Source organism: Euleptes europaea, chromosome 12 (assembly GCF_029931775.1).
Source record: "Euleptes europaea isolate rEulEur1 chromosome 12, rEulEur1.hap1, whole genome shotgun sequence".
Lineage (NCBI taxonomy): Eukaryota > Metazoa > Chordata > Lepidosauria > Squamata > Sphaerodactylidae > Euleptes > Euleptes europaea.
The window spans coordinates 26,483,207-26,504,105 of record NC_079323.1 but is presented as its reverse complement, the minus strand read 5'-3'; the positions used below and the strand labels follow the sequence as shown (position 1 = coordinate 26,504,105).

The window sequence follows — 20,899 nt, the reverse complement described above, 5'->3', positions numbered from 1 at the left end:
GAATCTTACTGAGATGTAGTATAGAAATTAGGTCTTTGTGTACAAAATCACATTTCTTTTTCCCCAAACTAGTAGCTGTAAAGAGGCACAAAAAACTGAACATACAAGGGCAGTGAAAGAATGGCACTTTCAAGTATGTACAGACAAGAGAGATATTAGAAATAAAACACAGTTGACTAATCTTCATTTGGAAAAGGTAAGCACTATTTTTGTATTCTTGTGTAAATGTCTGTATGTGGCTATGTATTTCCAGAACCCAGTAATGCATTGTGAAATATGACTAGCATGTTTTCGGTGTAAGCCTTCCCAGATCAGAAGTCAATGTAGCCTGAATTCACTTTTTCCCTGGAAAAATATTAATATGATACTTTAGGTATTCTATTAGACCAACCTAGTACCGAAGGGAAGGGAAGGGAAGAAAGAAAGAGAGAAAGAGAGAAAGAGAGAAAGAGAGAAAGAAAGAAAGAAAGAAAGAAAGAAAGAAAGAAAGAAAGAAAGAAAGAAAGAAAGAAAGAAAAAGGCGACCTTCTAATGGAAGGCACAGTGGTGGTTCTAATAAACAAACATACTTAACAACAAAAATCAGACAGCAGATTTATTCTGCTTAAGGGCTTAATATTTTACAGCACCAACATTAATGGAAAAGTTAATGTAGCATTGAAAACAGTGTGCAGCTCAGCGGCTGCCACAGAGCACTTATATCATGGAAATAATGCATCATTGTTGAATTATTGTTTTGTTTTGCTAATCTTAGTGTTTTAAAAGTTTTGTATGTAGCAGTTTTTTAAGTTTATGCAGGTGCATAGATTCTTATTAATATCAGGGTCTGGAAAAAACTAAAATTGCAGATGCATAATATTAAAACACCGTTGAGGAAAAAGTAAAATTAATCTGAGGATGCTAAAATAACACAAGATGTGATATAATTTATGCAATTGTTCTATTAAACCTACAGTACACTGCTTAAGAGTGGCTTGAACTTTTACTGTCAACCTTTTCTGTTACATTACTTCACCAATTTCACATCTTGGATCAGGTATTTTAACATGCTGAAGTTTTGGCCCACTAAAAGATGCTTCATGCTACCTGCTGATTTGTAGATGTAGGCTTAGATCCGATCTAGTGCAAACAGAGTTTGCTGTATAAAAGGCACCTTTCCCATTGCATTTATCATTGACCCTCAAAATTGTGCCCTTGTGAATCACTGGACCACCAGGAACACTAGGGAGTTGAAGTGGTGGGCTGTAGCTAGAGTGGGGTATTGATAAAAACTGCCCTCCTCATCTCCAGTGAGTGGAAGTACCTAGCACAGATTGATGTATAGCCCATTCGACTTACTGAATCTTCTTTCTGCTCAGCCCATGAGCTTTGGCAGTCTTTCATTCTTTTTATATACTCTGCAGAGTGGCAGAATAGATTCCCCCTCCATCAAACATAATTATAGGCTGCTGGGACAAGAGTTTCTTGACACTTTGATTATAGCATGGTGTGTCAAGTTCATCATGTGGCCATAATGATCAAATCTGAATATGCACTAAGAACTACCGTATTTTTTGCTCTATGACGCACCTGACCATAAGACGCACCTAGTTTTTAGAGGAGGAAAAAGAAGAAAAAATATATTTTTAAAGACCTGCTGGGTCTTTAAAAAAATATATTTTTCTTCTTTTTCCTCCTTTTTCCTCCTCTTTCCCCACCGCCCCCCTTCCCAGGAGTCCCGGGAAGGGGGGCGGTTGTGGTTTAAACTGCTCTGTGCTGCCTGGGCAGGCAGCGCAGAGCAGTTTAACCTCCGCACACACCCCCGCGCACTTCCCGGTCCTGAGGCTCAGCTGTTGGGCAGGTCCCCGCCCAACAGCTGAGCCTCGGGACCGGGAAGCATGTGGGGGAGGTTAAACCTCCGCCCCCCCAAGCCTCGGGACCGGGAAGCGCGGGGGAGGTTAAACCTTTGCACCCCCCCCGCGTGCTCTTCCCAGTCCTGAGGCTCAGCTGTTGGGCAGGTCCCCGGCCAACAGCTGAGCCTTGGGACCAGGAAACGTGTGGGGGAGGTTAAACTGCTCTGTGCTGCCCAGGAGTACCGGAAAGGGGGGCGGTGGTGGCTTAAACTGCTCTGTGCTGCCTGGGCAGGCAGCGCAGAGCAGTTTAACCTCCGCACCCCCCCCCCCCCGCACGCTTCCCAGTCCCGAGGCTCAGCTGTTGGGCGGGTCCCCGCCCAACAGCTGAGCCTCGAGACCGGGAAGCGCGGGGGGGAGGTTAAACTGCTCTGCGCCCGCCCTTAGCTGGCTGGCGGCGTCCCAGCCAGCTCCCGGGGCGGCCTGGCTCTGCGTCCCGCTGCCACTGCATTCGCTCCATAAGACGCACTGACATTTCCCCTCACTTTTGCGGAGGAAAAAAGTGTGTCTTATAGAGCGAAAAATACAGTAATCTAGCCGCTCTCCATTCTTGCTAGTTGGTTGGATGTACTGCTTTGATAGGAGACCACTATCCTTCTCCTGAGCAGGATCCTGTTTCTGAGACTGGTGTTGCTAACTGGTGTCTACTGGTGATCTGAATGTGCAAGAGCACCATCAGTAAAATTCATTTGATCAAGTGAAGGGCCAGCAACCAGGCACTTTAAAAGCCACTAAAGGAACCTGACACATGTTAAGTAGTCCATACATGCTATCATTACCCTTTGCAGTGGGACTAGCTGTCCCTAACCCTGAACTTAGCAGTCATGGGTAGGGTTGCCAGCTCTGGGGTGGGAAATACCTGGAGATTTTTGGGGCAGAGCATGAGGAGGGTGTGGTTTGGGGAGGAGAGGGACTTCAATGTCATAGAATCCAATTACCAAAGTGGCCACTTTCTCCAGGTGAACTGTTTTCTATCGACTGGAGATCAGGTGTAATAGAAGGAGATCTCCAGTCACCACCTGGAGGTTGGCAACCCTAGTCATGGGACAAGAGGACAATGCTATCATGGATTTACAAATGGTTAAATTTCAGGAAGCAGATAGAAGGAATAAATGGAGAGTTCTCTCAATGGAGCAGTGAGGTCTCCCAGGAATTTGCATTCCTATCTATTCAATTTTTCATAACTGATTGGAATTAGGGGTGAGAAGAAAAAAGGGCCAAGCTTTCAGATGACACAAAATTATTCTAGATGGAGAAAACAAGCTGATCATGAGCTGACAAAGTTTTTTTCTAGCTACTACTCTGTTGAGCAGATCTTGAGACAGAGAATTTTGTAGAGAAGAAATTGCTGGGCCATGTGGGTTTTGACTAATGTCTGTCAAGGTACTTATGAGACTATCTGCAGGTTATAAAGGAATTAAACCTCTCTTTTTCATTTTGATTCACTCTTTCTTAGTGAGTGGTGCTTCTTTTTTGCCTTGGTCTATGATCAGGAGAAGGCTCTCTAAACAGCTTTTTACAAAAAAAAAAAAACCAACCACCACCACCTACGATTTACCATATATAGCTGATATATGTACCAGTGCTTGAGCCACTAGTTTTTGTGCATGACTACTCCTAATTTTATTGTCCTGACTAAAATCGGAGACAACCAATAGCTTTCCTTTGCCTGCATGCATATAATGAAAACAAAGATTATGCAGTATATGCTGATATGCTGTCTTTCCTTCCTTCCCTCCCTAAACCCAACGTTTACAGAATCATAAAATGAAATTATTTAATAAAGTATTAAAAGATTTCAGCAGGGATTAAAACCAAATCACCAAAACCAACTGAGTTTCTACAATTAAGATGACTTTGCTCTATTACCTCATACAGATCTTGGGCTCACCTGAAGAACTTAATATGTTCATATTCATACAAACCCAAGCAGTTTTCAATGAATAAGACGCCTTTACATGCTATAGCAAATTGAAAGGCTATGATGGAAGAAATTAGTTTTCTAAACAATAAGTCTCCTACAGTTAGTCCACTTATCCAAATAGTATTACAGAACCACATTGTTTTCCTCCATCCATCTCGATGGCAGTCATCTTGATTCAAATCAGTAAAGAAAGCAGATTCAATTTTGCTTTTGATTGACACACACCACCATGCTCATTGCTGTTCTTTTCTGACTGGGTTCAGTCAATTTATTTTGATAGATTTCTGGCTCAGTAGTTCAATATGGAACTGCTCACAAGACTACTGAAGATACTGTCTCAACTTCTTTTAACAAATCCCCTTGTCTTCTCTTCCGATCTGCAACACTAGTCCTTTGCTCAAGCTGATTCCTAAAAGCAGTAAGATTTGTGTTGGATCCATTTCAACCCAAAGATGAGCAATACTAACAAACTATTGAGATTAAAAAACAAAAAGATAACCACACCAGTAGTCATTAGACACACAACAAATATCAGCCAGGATCCAACATAGTACATGTACAGATGGACCAGGTGAAACAATCTGGATGCTTATGAGCTTTATGTATAACACCTAGAAATCAGCTACTGATTCAAAATTTCTTCTAGACAGACCATTTAGCATGTGTGGGGTTGGCAATGTTGGCAGCACACTATAAGTAAGATCTGAAGTTTGAACCATGAAGATTGTGACTTTTGCATCAGTTACCAGGGTGCTAAATATTTGGGGCTTCCCCCATGATAACTGTCCAGGCACTATATAAGAGCAACAACTATCTTGTCTGTGAGTGCCCATGTCTTGCTGTCCATGTCTTGCCGAGAGCTAGCATTGTGTAGTGATTAAGAGCAGCAGACTCTAAGCTGGAGAACCAGGTTTGATTCCCCACTCCTCCACATGAAGCCTGCTGGGTGACCTTGGGCCAGTCACAGTTCTCTCAGAACTCTCTCAGCCCCACCTACCTCATAAGGAGTCTGTTGTGAGGAGAGGAAGGGAAGGTGATTATAAACTGCTTTGAGACTCCTACGGTTAAAAAAAAGTGGGGTATAACTCTTCAACTCTTCTTCTGTTGATAGGCATTTGATAATCCACTTTCTATTAGAAGAATAATTAAAGCAAACTACTTTCCAGTATTAGTGCAGCAGCATCCAACTGTTGAGATTTTTGCTTATACTTGTATCTTTGAAACATAGTTGATGTATAGTACATAATCAAATTTTTCTACATTTCATGGAAATGGATAGAGCAAAAAATAAACAAGTAAAATAAAAACAAAAATGCTTATCTATGAAAGGAGCCAATATAAGGAATATATTTCCAGAATTAATGCTGATATATATTAATTCATGTTTACAATATTAACAATAAATGAGCTGAAAATGATTCAGACACTCTACCCCATAATATTCTCAATCATTTTCAGCTCATTTATTGTCCCAAAATAGCATGCACATTAGATTGACCTGAATTTCCCTGGCTCTTTCAAATAATCAACCACATTAGGCAGTTAAGTTATGGGAGACTTAGACTTCCGGTGGTGACGCTGGGCTGAGTGCTTCGTTCTCCCAGGGGCTCCTGGGGGGAATCCAAGTTTGCGTTTCTTTTGGGGTGTTTTATTGCACCCCAACCCAGCCCTTGCAAGTGGGCTGGGAAGCAGGAATTCCCTGCAGCCATCTATGCGGTTTGATCTCCTAAATACTCCGAGGGAGCTTCAATAAGTCCCCCGGAGACTTAGATGTTGATCCCGCGGGCACGAAGGGATTGGAATCGCCAGAGCGCAACTTCGGCATTTAGACTCTACCCTCCACCACCTTATAACCATCATAAGGACTACATTAAGATAAGAACCTCACCCCAAGACGCCCAAGTGAGTAGATAAGAATCTTTCGTTCATCACTGGCGTTATCGAATAACAGGGGGGTTGAAGAAGACATTCCTGGAAACCCTGTTCCTTCCTTAATTGAAACGGATGACTCTGCTGTATGAGACTCATCAAATAAAGTGGCAGGAGCCTTATCAAACTGATCAGCCTAAACCAAAACAACGAGCCTAAATGATTGACTTACGATTTGCCAATCCGATTCGCTCTTAAAGGAAGGGGAGGGAGATATCTTTGAGAACTTTTCCGGTGTAAAAAGAGTCCTCCAGCCACGTTTTGCAACAAAGAGGATATCTCAGACCGGAAGACTCTGTGTTCCATCTATTATCCCTCTCTATTGTTCGGCATCCAAATCAGCAGGAAGTAAGTTATAGGACCGAAAAACGTCTCACTCGTGCTACATTGAAATTGTTCCTGAAGGAAACAACCATTGAGAAGAGACGATAGAAGGTTTGTGACGAGGCAATTTCCGGAATACTTCCTGGTTAAGCCGACCTAGAGCGTCCGGTAAAACTCGTTGGTATTGTCAACTTTAAAAAGCGACTTTAAGGGTAAATGTTAATTTTTTCCATTTGAAAAACTACTCAAGCTGGTCAATGAAATATCCTTCATCAATTACATGTAAAGGACTCCTGCCAGATGACCAACAATTTTGCAGCTTAACTACTCAAGTAAATATTTGGAACTCGTCCCTGTTCTGGTTTATTACATAGCCCTGCCTTTTAAAATTTAAAGGAAACTTTACAGACTTAACCATGGAGAAAAAAGTGCAGGATATGTTAGTTAATCAGTCTGAGGTGACAGCTAAACATCTAGAACAGATATCAATACAAATGGCTCAACTGATTTCAATGGCGATTACTCTGGATAAATCAACACAAATCATTAATCAGAAGCTGGATCTGGTTACAGAAGACATAAAGGATGTTAAGGTTCAAATGATGATCAACACAGACAAGCAAGCAATGGATTCTTCGGTCAAATTAGTCTTCGAACAACATAAGGATATAAAGAAGAAGATAGAAGACCAAGAATGTAACCTGCCTGTGACAATGAAAACAGATATACAAGAAATGGACATTCCAGTTAACAAAGTTATGGAAGAATTCAAGGAAACAAAGAAGGAGCTGGAAGGTCAAGAAAAACAAATTGAAGCAACACAAGTAAAACAGATTAAAATTAAGGAGTTAGCCATGATGAAGATGCAGGTCAGAGAAAATTATCTTGGTCGGTGTAACTTGTCAGAAGACTTGAGAGAGAATAAAGAGACTGTTCCTGTTTTTAACTGACCTATTTCAAATGCAGAAGGAAATATTAGATCATGGCTAAAAGACTTGTTCAAATATGATTATTGGATTTGGATGGCTCTGATAGTATAAATGGGTGGCATGGCTATTTACGGTATAATGTTAAAAGGATATTTTTGAATTTATCTTATAATGGCTACAAGATTATTATCTGCAGCCAAATGGAAAGAGGCGGAAGTTCCAGGAAAAAAGAGAAATTGGAATTTTAAGATTTTGGAGCTGGTGGAGATGGAGAAATTAATATGTTAAATTAAATTAAATAGTTAATGAATATCTAAGGGAAAATGGGAGGATTGAATTAATTTTTAGAATTAATAAGATTTGGGAAAAATGAAAGGTTACCTTTTATCCTGATCCGGAATGTAATATTCTATATGCTATGAGATTAATATTAGGATCAGAATTTATTAACGATGGATTATATTATTTTATTAAGTGGCAGACCGGGGTGGTGGGGAAGTCAAATTGTTTATTTTATAACTATTTGTAATTAAGACAACAATTGTTACAATCGTGCTTTGACATTATTTTTAAAATTGTTGTTAAAATTATGAAGAATTTATAGTTTAAAAAAAATTATTTAAAAAAATGGGAGACTTAAATAAATCTTAACAATAAATGAATATGTAAAGGCATATTAATGACAGAATGAAGTTTATTCTTGAAGATGAAAAGCCTTATACTCTGAAGTTCATCTATTTTATTGAACTACTCACTGGGAGACCTATCATGCAAAGGTCAAAGGATTAAGTGAGCTGTGAGAATAGCAAACATGGTTTTCTGCATAGCTGTAAGGGTTTTACCAAGGTACTTAAACACCATAAACGTAAGTACTCTGCTATTGCTCCAATATCTCCATAGCAAAGTACTTCACAATACAATACCCCTGGGGAATGAAGCTTTACACCCTAACCAAAAGTTTTTGATACAACAACGAACAGAAGCTAATTCACTATCCTTAAGGATCACAACACACAACTGAGGAATACAGCTCTTGTAATGACTTTAAATTTCTTGTGCATATATTACATTTTTTTAAAAATTGTGGGCAGCTTGAATACTAAAGACTTCACAGTTCCCAATACAGCAGATTGCCATGGCCTCTTAATTGGGTGAAATTGCTAAAGTATGGTTGGTTCTTTGGGTTATAAAGAAAGATTTTAAACCATAGCTTAATTCTAGATTGGAACCCTTTGTAGAACAGAAAGAAAACTTTCTGTTTGCATTTCATTTTGTCCAGTTCTGATGACACAACCAAATGGATTCTTGGAAACTAAGAAGTCCAACATCTGAGTCATGCATGAGGGAGGCAGAAGAAGATGATTTGTTCATTACATCTCATAGAGCCTAAAACATTTATTATGGCACAGACTTTCTTAGGGCAGACCCCATTTTGTCAGAGGTATGAAATGTATCTAATAAAGTAGGCTCAGGACCACACCACATTTATAATTCAATAAATTATTAATCTGTAAAATGTCACAAGAACGTTTGTTTTTGCTACAACAGACTAACATAGTCTTCTGAAATTTGTTTCATTGGTGTGCTTATCAAGTTTTCAACCTCTGTATACAAAAGACAGTACAAACCCTCCCTGTTTATTATTATTCTATATAATGCATCAAGGCTGCAAATATGAATGCAAGTGTGTATATAAACTCCTGACATATTTCTGGAAGAGGAACAAAGGGATCAGCTGTCACTAACATGATCCTAACCAATAGGGAAGACTCGATTGATGCAGTGGAACTTGTGGGAACTTTGGAGGAAAGTATACACACAGTACTAGAACTTCAGGAAAACTGATTTTATAATAGGTTTAGAGAAATGTTAGATAAATTATCTAGCAATGGAATCCTATCAGAAAAAGTCAAAGATGGATGTAGCATCCTGAAAAAAAAGACTTGAAGCACAATTCCAAACAATACGAATGGCAATGAAAAGTGGAAGACATCTAAAGAAGCCAATGGAGCTTCACAGAAAACTACAGGATAAGCTGAAGATTAAAAAGGGTACGTATAAGAAATAGAAGGAGGATCAGGATACTAGAAACATCTACAATGATGTAGCCTGGACAGAGTCAGGAATGTTAAAGCATCCACTCTGTTCTATGATCGCTGGACCGCTACTAGAGTATTGTCTTTAGTTCTTTTGGGTGGGCATACTGTGGGAGAATGTGGGAAGATGTTGTGAGACCCCTCCTAAAGAAGGTGTTCATGGACTCCAGTGGCCTAAACAGAAACCACTCAACAATCATGGCTTTTTTGAGCAAGGGGCTTGAACTGGTTCAGGCAGTCTTGAAGGAGACAAATTATCTATACCTATTACAATCTGGATTCAGGCCTGGATTTGTGATGAAAATGGCCCTGGGTCACCTGGTTGATAATCTTTGCTGAGAGATTGTTGGGGGAAGTAAATCCCTATTTATTCTCCTGGAACTCTTGGTGGCTTCCGAGACTATTGACCACAATATGCTTCAGAGAGGCTGGCTGGGTTGGAAGTAGAGGGCACCATGCTTCAGTGGTTCCACTCTTACTTGACTGGCTGATTCCAGAGGGTGGTCCTGGAAGAACACTGCTTGCTCCTGTGGTATCTTGATCCATCTTGACCCCCTTATTGTCTAACATCTACATGAAGCCACTGGGAGAGATAATAAAGGAACTTGGAGTAACATGCCACTAATGTGCAAATGACACCCAACCTCAACTTCTCAATATCTGAGTCAGGTGGATCTGTGAAAGTCCTGAAAGATGCCCCCAGACGGAAATGGGATAGATGAAGGCCAATAAACTGAAGCTCAATCCAGACAAAACTAGAAGGTTGTTGGTAAATGACAAAGCTGCTCCAGGACTGAGGAGTCAGCTTGTCCTGGAGGGGTTGCATTGCCCCTAAAGGAGCAGGTTGGTAGTTGGAGGTCCTGCTGGAATCCTGGCCTATGGCTAGAGGGCTAAAATATCCTCAATGGCATGTAGTGGCTTTTTTTAGCTTTGGCTGTTACACCAACCACAGCCACTCCTCAAAAAGCATGAGCTAGCAATGGTGATTCATGCTTTAATTACATCTAGGTTAGCTTACTGTAATGTGCTGTACATGGGGCTGCCTTTGAAAATGGTCCAGAAACTAAGCCCTGCTTATTTAGCCTATGCCTTCAGAAGTGAAGTGGGTGGTGACCAGAGACAGGTTTTTAATTAAGGGGACGTTCTTTTAACATCATTATTATAGTCTGCTTTTTAGCCTGAAAACTGTTTTGAGGCTCTTTTAAAGCTACTCATTTTTTAAGCTCTGATTGGGTTTTTAATAGTTCACTTTTTAATGTGCTTTATTTTGCAAACCACCTCAAGCAGTTACTCTGGAGAAGTGGTACAGAAATTTTCTAAATAAATACATGTAGGCAAATTAGAACAGGTTGGGGCTGTTGATTTAGTTTGGGCCGAACCGAAAAACAGCCGAATTTCCCCCGATTCGGCTGCTTTTCGGTTCGGACGAACCGAACTCAAAAAAGGCGGGAAACGGGAGAGCCAAATTTGCCGAATTTGGGGGTTCAGCAAATAAATTCGGCAGATTCGGGCCCCTTGCGCCTTCATGGGGCTTCCATGAAGGCGCGGGGAGGGGTTTGCGCCTCCCAGATCTGTTTAAAGGGCCCCCTGCCAGCCCTGCCGGGAGTCCCAGCAGGGCTGGGGGTGTGTGTCTAGAAACCCTTGCGCAGAGAGTGCAGAGGGCTTGACAACCCCCCGCCAGCCCTGCCGTGAGTCTGGAAACCCCCAGCCCTGCTGGGGGGGTGTCTGGAAACCCTCTGCGCTGGGGGGCCCTTTAAACAGATCTGCGCCTCCCAGCTGGGGCCCCCCGTGCGCCTTCAGGGAATCCCCCTGAAGGCGCGCGGGGGCCCGAATTTTCCCCCAAACTCTGGATCCCCCCGAATTTCCGGGGATCCGAAGCGAGGGAGTTCGGACTTCGGCACGGCCCGCATAAAAACGGGCCGAACTATACCGAATTTTTTTTTCAACAGCCCTAGAACAGGTTCTTGTGGTCATGAAGACAAGTCCTGTGTGGAAAGGTTGAAGGAATTGAGTATGTTTAGCCTAAAGAAGCAAAGATTGAGAGCAGATGTTACAGCACTCTTTGCATAGCTGAAGGGTCATAAGATTGTTCTCTGCTGCTTCGAAGAGCACAACTAAAATCTAATGTGCTGAAACTATTTTCAAGTAGAGAGAGATCTGGATTTTCTGCACTAAGCAGTTTCTGGTCTTGATATCCTATAATGCCCTTTCCAACTCTATGATTCTAAAAAGCTCTCAGGATATGTTTCTATCAAGGTAACACTAACCCCTCATAATTCCAGATCCCAAGGATTTTTGCACTTGAGCATAATTTTCATTTTGTTGGTGTCAAAATGGAACCAAGCTTCCTTCTGAAAACAGTAAGTGCTTCATTACCCTGACCTGGATATCCCTGGCTACTTTGATCTAGTCAGATCGCAGAAGCTAGATGGGGTCGATCCTGGCAAGTATTTGGATGGGAGAACTCCAAAGAATACCAGGACCCGGAGGCAGGCAATGGCAAACCAGCTCTGAATGTCTCGCCTTGAAAATCCTATGGGGTCACCGTAAGTCAGAGTTGGCACAGGAAAGAGCCACATGTGGTTCTTCAATCAGTGAGTGGGTACTCCTGGGCTAGTGTGAAGCTGGTATATGAAATGAGAATGATTAAGAGGAAGTGATTAGAAGCAACCCTGTCAAAAGGAAAGGAAAGTATTAACATCAAGAAAAACCTTCCCATACAGGCAAAGGAAGCCACATAAAGAACTATAGTCAAAGCCATTCTAAGCAGGACAAGATGCTGAATGGTGAAGAAGCTGCCAAATAAAATGTCAGATAAAACACATGCTGCCAGATTAACTGAGAAAATAACATCTTTAGGAATAATTATAGCAGAAATGTTGAGTTTAAGTAAATCCCAGCTAAAAAGTGAAACTGAATATTGAATTGAAGAAATAAGAATAAGACTACAGAAAGAATAAGGAGCTACAAAGGCAACAGTAAGATAAGGTTACAAAAGAAATGATCTATAAAATACTAAAATGAAACAGTCCTTGAATGATTACCGTTATCTCAGAATGAAACAAAATGATTTCAGAGGAGAGGAGCAAAACAAACAGGAGCCTAATGGCAGGAGACTAAAGACTAACAAAATGTTATTCTAGCATAAGCTTTCATGGACTTTAGCCCACTTCTTGCATCTAGGCCACAAAATCTTACATGGAATTGTTCTAACTCCAGGTGCTTTGGTGAGAAGGGTTTTCCTAGGAGCAGGGTTTTCCTTGTTAGTCCAAGGCATGGGCCTGGAGCATAGGAGTTAAAGGCAGAGCACAAGAATTGCAGCTTTGTGAAACAATTGATCAGCAAGATTCCCCACCCTGCTCAAGGCTTAATTAGACTGACAGTGAACAACACCTGCCTTGAAGGCAGCACCTGGGAATTATCTTGTCAAGGCTTAACTGAGGGAAGAATCTTGCAAAGGATTAGGTCCACTGAAGCAATGGTCTGGCTTAAGAGCTCGAGTGCGGGCTGCATGCCTGGCACTGTATCTCCACTGGACTGGCTTGCTGTATTGGTTCCTGTTGGGCAGAGCCTTGAAGGCTGGCTGAGGAATAGCTGTTACTTGATCTGGAAAATCTACTGACTAGGGATGTGCATTTGGCTACTGGTAAAAAAAATGGCGACAGTAAAAGGGAGCCGAAAAAGTGGATCCTTGATAATGTTGATATTTTTGACATTATTTGGGGCCGTTTTGGCCCCATCACTGTTTTTTTCCCTCCCTCCTCTCTTCCCTCCCCCCTAACTTACCTGCTGGCTGACTCAGATCCCCGCCGCCTGCCCTCTCCAAAGTGCACCAACTTCAGAGAGGGCAGGAAGCGGGGTTCTGAATGCTGGGCCCTCTCTGAAGTCCAGGTGGCCTTCAGAGGGGGCAGGCAGAGCAGAACTGACTGCTGGGCTCCGCGGATCCCAGCGTTCAGCTCCGTGTGGTGTATTTTTCAGGTTTGGGTTTATCAAACCCATAATTTTTTGATTATTCGAAAAAGCTGAATCACTTATATTTGGCTTTTCAAAACATCCTGAGTTTATCAAACCAAAACCCAAAAAATTCCAGAAAAAAGGTGCACAGACCTAACTAATATTATTTGATATGTGTGTTTGATAGAGTGATAGGAAGGGCACATAGTAACCTTGTAGCTCTTCTGGTTGGTGCTGATTGTGAATGTGGCTCACTTTAAGCCATAGGATGAGTACCACTGCACTAGCTGTTGTTTCCGGCCAAAGTACTTGAGCTTCCATAGATATTTTTTAGCACAGATAAGCATTTCACTGTTAGTAAAAGCGCCAGGAAGTCCATCTTCCTAATGCATTTTTTTGGGGGGAGGGGGGAGAGTTTGATATCAAATATTGTAGATAAGGCATTTATTTTTCTTTGTGTCCAAGAATTGAAGGAAAACTTACAGTTGTCTTCTTAGTAATTTTATATGCACAACAGATCTGTAAACTAGGTTATGCTAACAGAAAGTGACTGGTTAAAAGTCACTCAGTGATCTTCAGTGATCTTTGTAGCAATGTAGGCATTTGAACTATGGTCCCTCCCCTCTTAGTGAATCTTCCTAACAAGCAGAATGCACTAGTTCTCCAGTGGACTTTAGAGGTGCTTCCTTGGTTTTTGAGAAGTAGTCACATTCAAAATCTTCAGTAGAAATGCCAAAAGGTGTTATGCAGATTACATATTGTAATTCTAGATATACTTTTGACATCTCACCATCATCTATGTCTTATCTATGGCAAGACCTTTGATAGCATGAGGATATTAGCTATGCTTAAAGGTGGCCTAATGTTGCATCTTTCAACCAAATTTTTTGATGAACTGATTTGTGACAGAGAGCCTAAATATTGCTGACCTGCTTCCACAATCTCATAATTAGTACAGAAGTAAATAATAGCAGGACATAGCAGTGACTGTAATGATAGTAAATGGTCCAAGAGCAGATGTGTGGAGGGAAATTGTTCTAGGGAACATCTGTCCTCACAAAACCCATGTGAGTAGGTTAGGTTGAGAGATAACGACTGGCCCAAGGTCAAAAAGCAAGCTTCACGGCATAGCGGAGATTAATCTGACACAAATCACTATACCACATATCATATAAATTTATAATTTAATTTGTGACGTCACATATATTGTGCTTAGCAGAAGAGGCAGAATCTTACTTAGTTCAAAAACCTTAACACAAAAACTAGTGGTATAAAGATTAAAATACTGTCATGAAAATATATCATATATGCATAGAATAAACTCTCAGACCTGCTATTAAGCAATTATCTCCAATGACAGTAATAAGTAAATTAACCCATGAAGGCTGTATTAACATTTCATATGGTATATTACAGATGTTTCCAATATGGCACTTGCCAAAACCTTTTCTTGTGCCTGTGAAGTATTTTTAGAAAGTGGGTGGGGCTAGCCTTTTTGAGTTTTTGATGTTTACAGTATAATGCTGACAGTGCTTTATGTAAAGCACTTTATCTGTACAAATAATAGATGCTAAAAACACAGGTGGATATTATTCTGACTAAACACAATAAGGCTGCACAGCTAAAATATGTAATGCACCTGACAGGAACTTCTATTGAAGTCATCAGATCTTCCCAATTTCAACAGCTTTCTTTATAATTCAAGTGGAAGTTGATAATAACATTACTACATCAAATTTTATTTTTTGCAAAAATCATTTATGTTCTTATCAAAATTTGGCCAGAACTGATGTGTTATCCTGGCAGCCCTAGGCTACCCTGGTACACCAAGAAAGGTATTCAGGATTGGAGCAAGTGTGCAGGGATGGAACACTGCTGTGTAGCCAGAGACAAAATGGGTCTCCTGGAACCCATCTTGTGTGCCATGCTATAGAACATTTTGTGCTTGCCTCCACATCCCACAGCAGTCATTTTATGGTTGCACCCACCACCCTGTGTTAGAATTCCAAAAGTGCTGACAGGCTCACAAAGACTGGGGATCCCTGGTATTTTAGGATCAGTTTCCATATCATATCCAGACATAATAAAAATATGGTCTAACATATAAAACATTTTAAAAAATCCTTTGTACTTCCTAAAGTCTAAAAAGCATTTCCTTTTAAAATAATCTTACCCTACAGGAAGAAACCTGGATTACTAAAATTAATGGTAAATTTGCTGCTAACTTCAATGATTCATTAAACATGGTCAAACAAGTCAGGCTAGTCCTATATCCTCAGAAGTTAACATTTATTAAAATGTCTTCTATTAATTCAACTTGGTTGTCATCCAGTTTCTGAGCTCCACATGTGTTATGCCAATGGTTGGCATTGCATACCTCGATCCAAATTATGACCTTGTTTTGACACTTCCATTCATGAAGAAGAGGGTGCCCTGATTTCTCCCAATTCTCTGTTTCTGTACAGAGTTCTATATATGTTGAACAGGGAAATGGGAGAGGTGTGAAAATCCTATTCCATAAGTAGTTCATTAATGATAGCGAGGATCTGTGCCATAATAAACCACACACCCCAAAATTAACATTTCAAAAAGTTCAAGTGATGGAGATGCAACACTTGTGCAGAAAGATAACAAAGTTTCCTGAACATTTTATGCGGCATTGTGAAGGCCAACGAAGAGGACAAGAACATATTCTCTCCTGTTCCAGATGGCAAGATTAGATCTAATTGGCTTATTAAGGAAGGGTATATTTCAGATGAACATTAGGAAACGCTTGCTAACGTAAGAGTGACTCAGAACCAATTACTGAGGGGGAGAGGCTAGAAACCCGATTTTATCTCTAGGTTTGGGTTTCCTGAACTGAATAGGGAATTGGACTGGATCATCTATAAAGTCCATTCCAACTCTAGGACTCTCAATATTTTGACAAATCAAAAAGAGTCTTATAAACTTGTATAACCTCCCCTTTACTAAAAATGAAGTTTCAGATTATATTAATTTATGTAAGGGCCCATGGGAAGCAGATGAAAAATTGTGTTTTAAACCAGATATCACGTTCAAACATTCTTTTGGGTAACCTCAAGTGAACCACATTACTGTAGTTTAAACAGAAGGTCATGAAAGTACAGACAATTATAGCGGACCTTCATCTGACAGAAGGTGATAATCTCTGGAGCCAAAAGGAAAACACAAGAAGCTGATATTCTTTTGTATTAGACACAGACAGAACTTGGGACATTTTATAATATTTGACTTTGGTCTACTTGCACATTATGGAGACAAAATTTAAATTTGCTACGGTGTGCATTCTCAATAGGATCTGTGACTTATGACACCTTCCTGATAAGCATGTTGTTCAATGCATTTGCCAATACTAACCACTTTTTATATTTTTAGGTGAACTTGCTCCCACAGTTTTGGCTGAAAAAACAGGAATTCTGCAAGGAAGGATGAAGGAGCGGGAGGGGGAAAATAAGACAGGACATTTTCTCTGCTTATGCAGTACTTGAAGGCCAGTGCTAGAGAAAAAGAAGGATTGATGTACCAGTTGTCTCCGGCACCACTTGCCCAGGGCTGAATATTCTGTCAAGTTTTTATCTCACCTGTCCTCCTAAAGAGTTCAGGTGCACACAGTTCTTCCCTTTTCATTTTATCTAGCTCCAGTCCTGTGAGGTAGCTTGGGATGTGAGAGTAACCATCACCACCAAAAGGGTTCAGGCCAGACACAGCCTCTGGGGACATAGGTGTGGAAGGTGAAGGACATATGCTATTCTTATTGGCAACTACACTGCCACAGAAGCAAACTGAGACCATGGTGGCATCAACAGCATCATGAGCTAGGGGCTTGGCTCAGAGCCAGGTAGCAGCATAGATCTGTTAGGCAACAGGCAAAGGACACTACATATATTGCCTCCCATGCTGCAGGGGTTTGGTTTGGCCACAGAATCTATGTGTGTAACACTTGCCTTGTGTTTGGCATCCAAGAGCCTTTGCCTATCCTTTCCTCTCTTGAGAAATGAGCGGGGTCACAGGGCAAACAACAGGATGAAGAGAGAACTTGGCAGTGACAACAGGATGAAGAGAGAACATGGCAGTGACTACTAAGTTTTTTTTAGAATGGCAATGCCACAATAAAAACTTGTCTGTCTGGCAGTGACTCTTTCCCTTTTTTCCTTTTTTTCCCGCTGGTAAGAAGCCTCCTCTTGGAGCTCATCCTATTCCTCCCTCTCTCCCTGGCCTCTTGATGCAGTTTTAGGAACTGATGCAGAGTTTGAGAACTGATGCAGAGTTTGAGCATGTTCAGAGGAGGGCAACCAGAATGGTCAAAGGTCTGGAATCCATGTCTTATGAGGAGAGACTTAAGGAGCTGGGTTTGTTTAGTCTGGAGAAGAGAAGGTTAAGGGGTGACATGATAGCCATGTTTAAATATCTGAAGGGATGTCATGTTGATGAGTGAACTAGCTTGTTCTCTGTTGCTCCAGAGACTAGGACACGGAGTAATGGATTTAAACTAAGAGAAAAGCAATTCCACCAAAACATTAAGAAGAACTTTCTGACGATGAGGGCCGTTCGACGGTGGAATGTGCTGCCTCGGAGGGTGGCGGAGTCCCCGTCTTTGGAGGTTTTTAAGCAGAGGCTGGATGGCCATCTGTCGGGAGTGCTTTGATTGTGGGATCCTGCATGGCAGGGGGTTGGACAGGATGGCCCTTGTGGTCTCTTCCAACCTTGTGAACTTGTGGTCTCTACCTTAAGACCACTTTGGATTCTAAGGTGTTGCTTAGAGTTTCTTCGTTGTTTTTTTCTCCACCAACATAAAAACTGTAAGTTTTGCTTCAAAAACAACAACGGTGGGATTCTGGCATAGAAGTTAACACCAAACAACTGATCTGCCTGTGACAGCTGTCAATCTAAAAAATTTCATTCAACACTAGGCTGTTCCCCTGACACATGATGAGTTGTGTGATCGTGAGTGAATGTTGGAGAATCCCATCACAGTTCTGAATGCTCACTATAAAGACCCGACAGATCCCTCTAAAAATATTAGGTCAGAGGCATGTAATTATGTCGCAATGATTAAAAACGTACCTATGCGAGACAGCTCCCCAAGCACCATGCTTATTTGTTAGGATATTCAGTATTTTTTGTTTCAGCTGGTTGGCTGTAACATGATCTCGATGCTTAGCAGCACTGATCAGATGGTCACACATCTTTTCTTCCTCTCGTCGGTCGGCAGCATATTGGGCACACTGTGACTAAAAAGGGAAAGCATTTTTACTGTTTCAGTAAGATCTGGAAAATGGTTTATTTTTTGCTTATTTAAATGTTTCACTTTTTTTGGTCATCAGCCTTCATTACAAACTGTGTATAAATTCAGTACAGTATCTTTTGCTTAACTGAATTCTTCTACCAAGAACCACATAAAGTATTCCACAAAGGCCATAAAACACTGGATTGGATCCAAAGAACAATCAATAGAGCTCTAATCATGGAAGAGATCTTTTCCTCCTTTCCTACATTATACAGATCCACCCCATGCCACCCAAAAGCTGCTCCTAAGGGACAGAGGAATAGCTTGGGAAGTAACAGGGGGCCCCCAGCAACATGAATAAAAAGAAACTGTGGACCCGCAAACGCTTTCTGTAAGCAGAAGGGTCTTCTATTTGTATAAGGGCACCTTTACACCAAACTCGATGAATCAACACAGCAAACATGAAATTGCTTTCAAAACTCTGATAATCAAAAGTGGTTCTCTGTGTCAGCTAATATGCTGCTATTCTTTTTTTTATTTTTATTTTTATAACATAAACATGTGAAACAAAACAAACAATTCTAACACACTAGACCAAACATTGTTGACACTGATTCTATGCCTTCTGTATTCTTGTTTCTATTTGGAATACTAAATTTATTAACCTCCAAATCCTTAGGTTTTTAATACACAAATACATCACATCTTATTATGTAAATACTAACTGAGGCACCATTTTATGTAAATACTAAACGAGGCACTATAATAGTCAAATGTAGGAGGAATTATCTTTTAAATTTGAAAACTTGTTTTAATTTAGATATTATTGTGTCATGTTACAGCTTTATAAAATGACAGAAAATCTTGGGATAATTTTACCAATTATTTTATTTTTGTAATAATTTGGAACCAATCTGAATTTTTAGTATGCATAAAGGAATAGCAAAGCTGGTGTTTTTACTGTATGCTTCTATTTTATGTGAACGCAATTAAATACTGCACATTTTACTCACTTTTGAAATAGGTTTTTTTAAAAGGGCATTATAGGGTTAATTCATTGTTCAATTTATCTTCTTGTACCAAGAAGCACCAATTAGTACAATGATCTTCTTCAGTAATGAGGTTAATATTTCATCAGCTCATTGGACAGTTAAATCAAATTTTCATTTTTCATCATGAGCAATTATAGATGCTAACAGAATGAAAGGATTTTGAGTGAAACAGTGTTTCTAGAATAATTGGACTTTCTCAATAACATTCATATAACAAAGTTCCCAGAGTGATCTTTATGTTGTGCACATGTGAGCGTGCACGCACACACACATTATACTTTAATTCTTAATACTGTATTAAACTATAAAGATGAGTCAAAAGGCTACATACAAATTAATAATTACTTAAGCAATGAAGATTTTTTTCATGAAGTGAATAATTGTTAAAATATAAAACAATCTTGAATCTTCCATGCATAATAAGCACAGAAAGTCCACCTACATGTAACTCTCCAAGTCACGTAATTGTGTGCCTTTCCAATTTTTACACTTAAGTACGAATTTAACAGTAATGTCCTGCAGTACTTTTGTAAGCACACTAAGAAATTTAAGATTTTGTTTTCCAATATTTTTTTATTTAAAAAGAAGAAGAAGAAGAAGAAATTTAAGATTTGTGCTGCCAACAGCAGATCACCTGGAGAAACTTCCTGACCTTCTGGAGCAGCTTTTCTCAAGGCTCAAAGGCCTACCTCAGTGGAAAGGCTACCTCAGAAGACCAAGTATACACTCAGAATCTCTGCCTGTGGATCTTTAGATCTCTTCCTTGCTATCTATTACTTTGTTCAAAATCATATATTTTATGTCTCCCTGCCGAACACATATTTTGACATATCAAGGTGACAATAAAATATGAAAAATATAAATTCCATGTTAGAGAAAATCTTGGTTTGCTTACTAGAAAATTGACTTAAGGATTCCCCTTAAGGGACGTTGGTTAATATTCTAAATTGTATTTGCTAAATGAAGCTGGAAGTTAATTGAATATTCTTATTTTGTCTAGAGTTCTGACAGATCTTATACCACAACAAATTCTTCAAAGGGCAGATAACTCAATCTTCTACTGTCATCTTGGTTTACAATATGATGCTCTGATAAATATCAAATGTTATTTACTGTTGAAGCAATATGAAACTTTACTCTGACATACACACTTAATTGTAAATGTGATTAAAAAAAAACTCTGACTCAAAATATCCAGAATATGCTTGATAATAAATTTGTTACCCTTCCATATGACAAGTGACTGCTGTCTGGGCTGACAAATGAAGTAAAGGTTTTATGTACTGAGAAACAGAATGTCAGATATAAAGGCTGGTTGTCAACACAATAAAAAGAACAATAACAAAAAAAGTATAAAATTGTATAGATAACCCCAGAAAAGCTGCCTATCCCATACTAATCCTTCTTATTTGTTTGGTAGTCTGGTAGCCTACACCTATGTGAGCATCCTATGATACATTAATAAAATTGCTACTGACTCCTTCAGGGATAGAAAGCTGTTCTGGTCCAATTTGTCTGAACCACTTAAATAAATGTATCTTCACATTTTAAAAA

General features: G+C 40.0%; 1 protein-coding gene across 3 annotated transcripts in view; it reads right to left on the bottom strand.

Moving 5' to 3' along the window:
- Positions 1-20,899, bottom strand: part of NBEA (neurobeachin) — a 433,179-nt gene that overhangs the window by 223,670 nt on the left and 188,610 nt on the right. For all 3 annotated transcript variants that reach the window (XM_056858518.1, XM_056858519.1, XM_056858520.1), the window contains one exon: positions 18,131-18,297. In XM_056858518.1, coding sequence (XP_056714496.1) covers positions 18,131-18,297 — 167 coding nt within the window. The remainder of the gene's footprint in view (positions 1-18,130; positions 18,298-20,899) is intronic.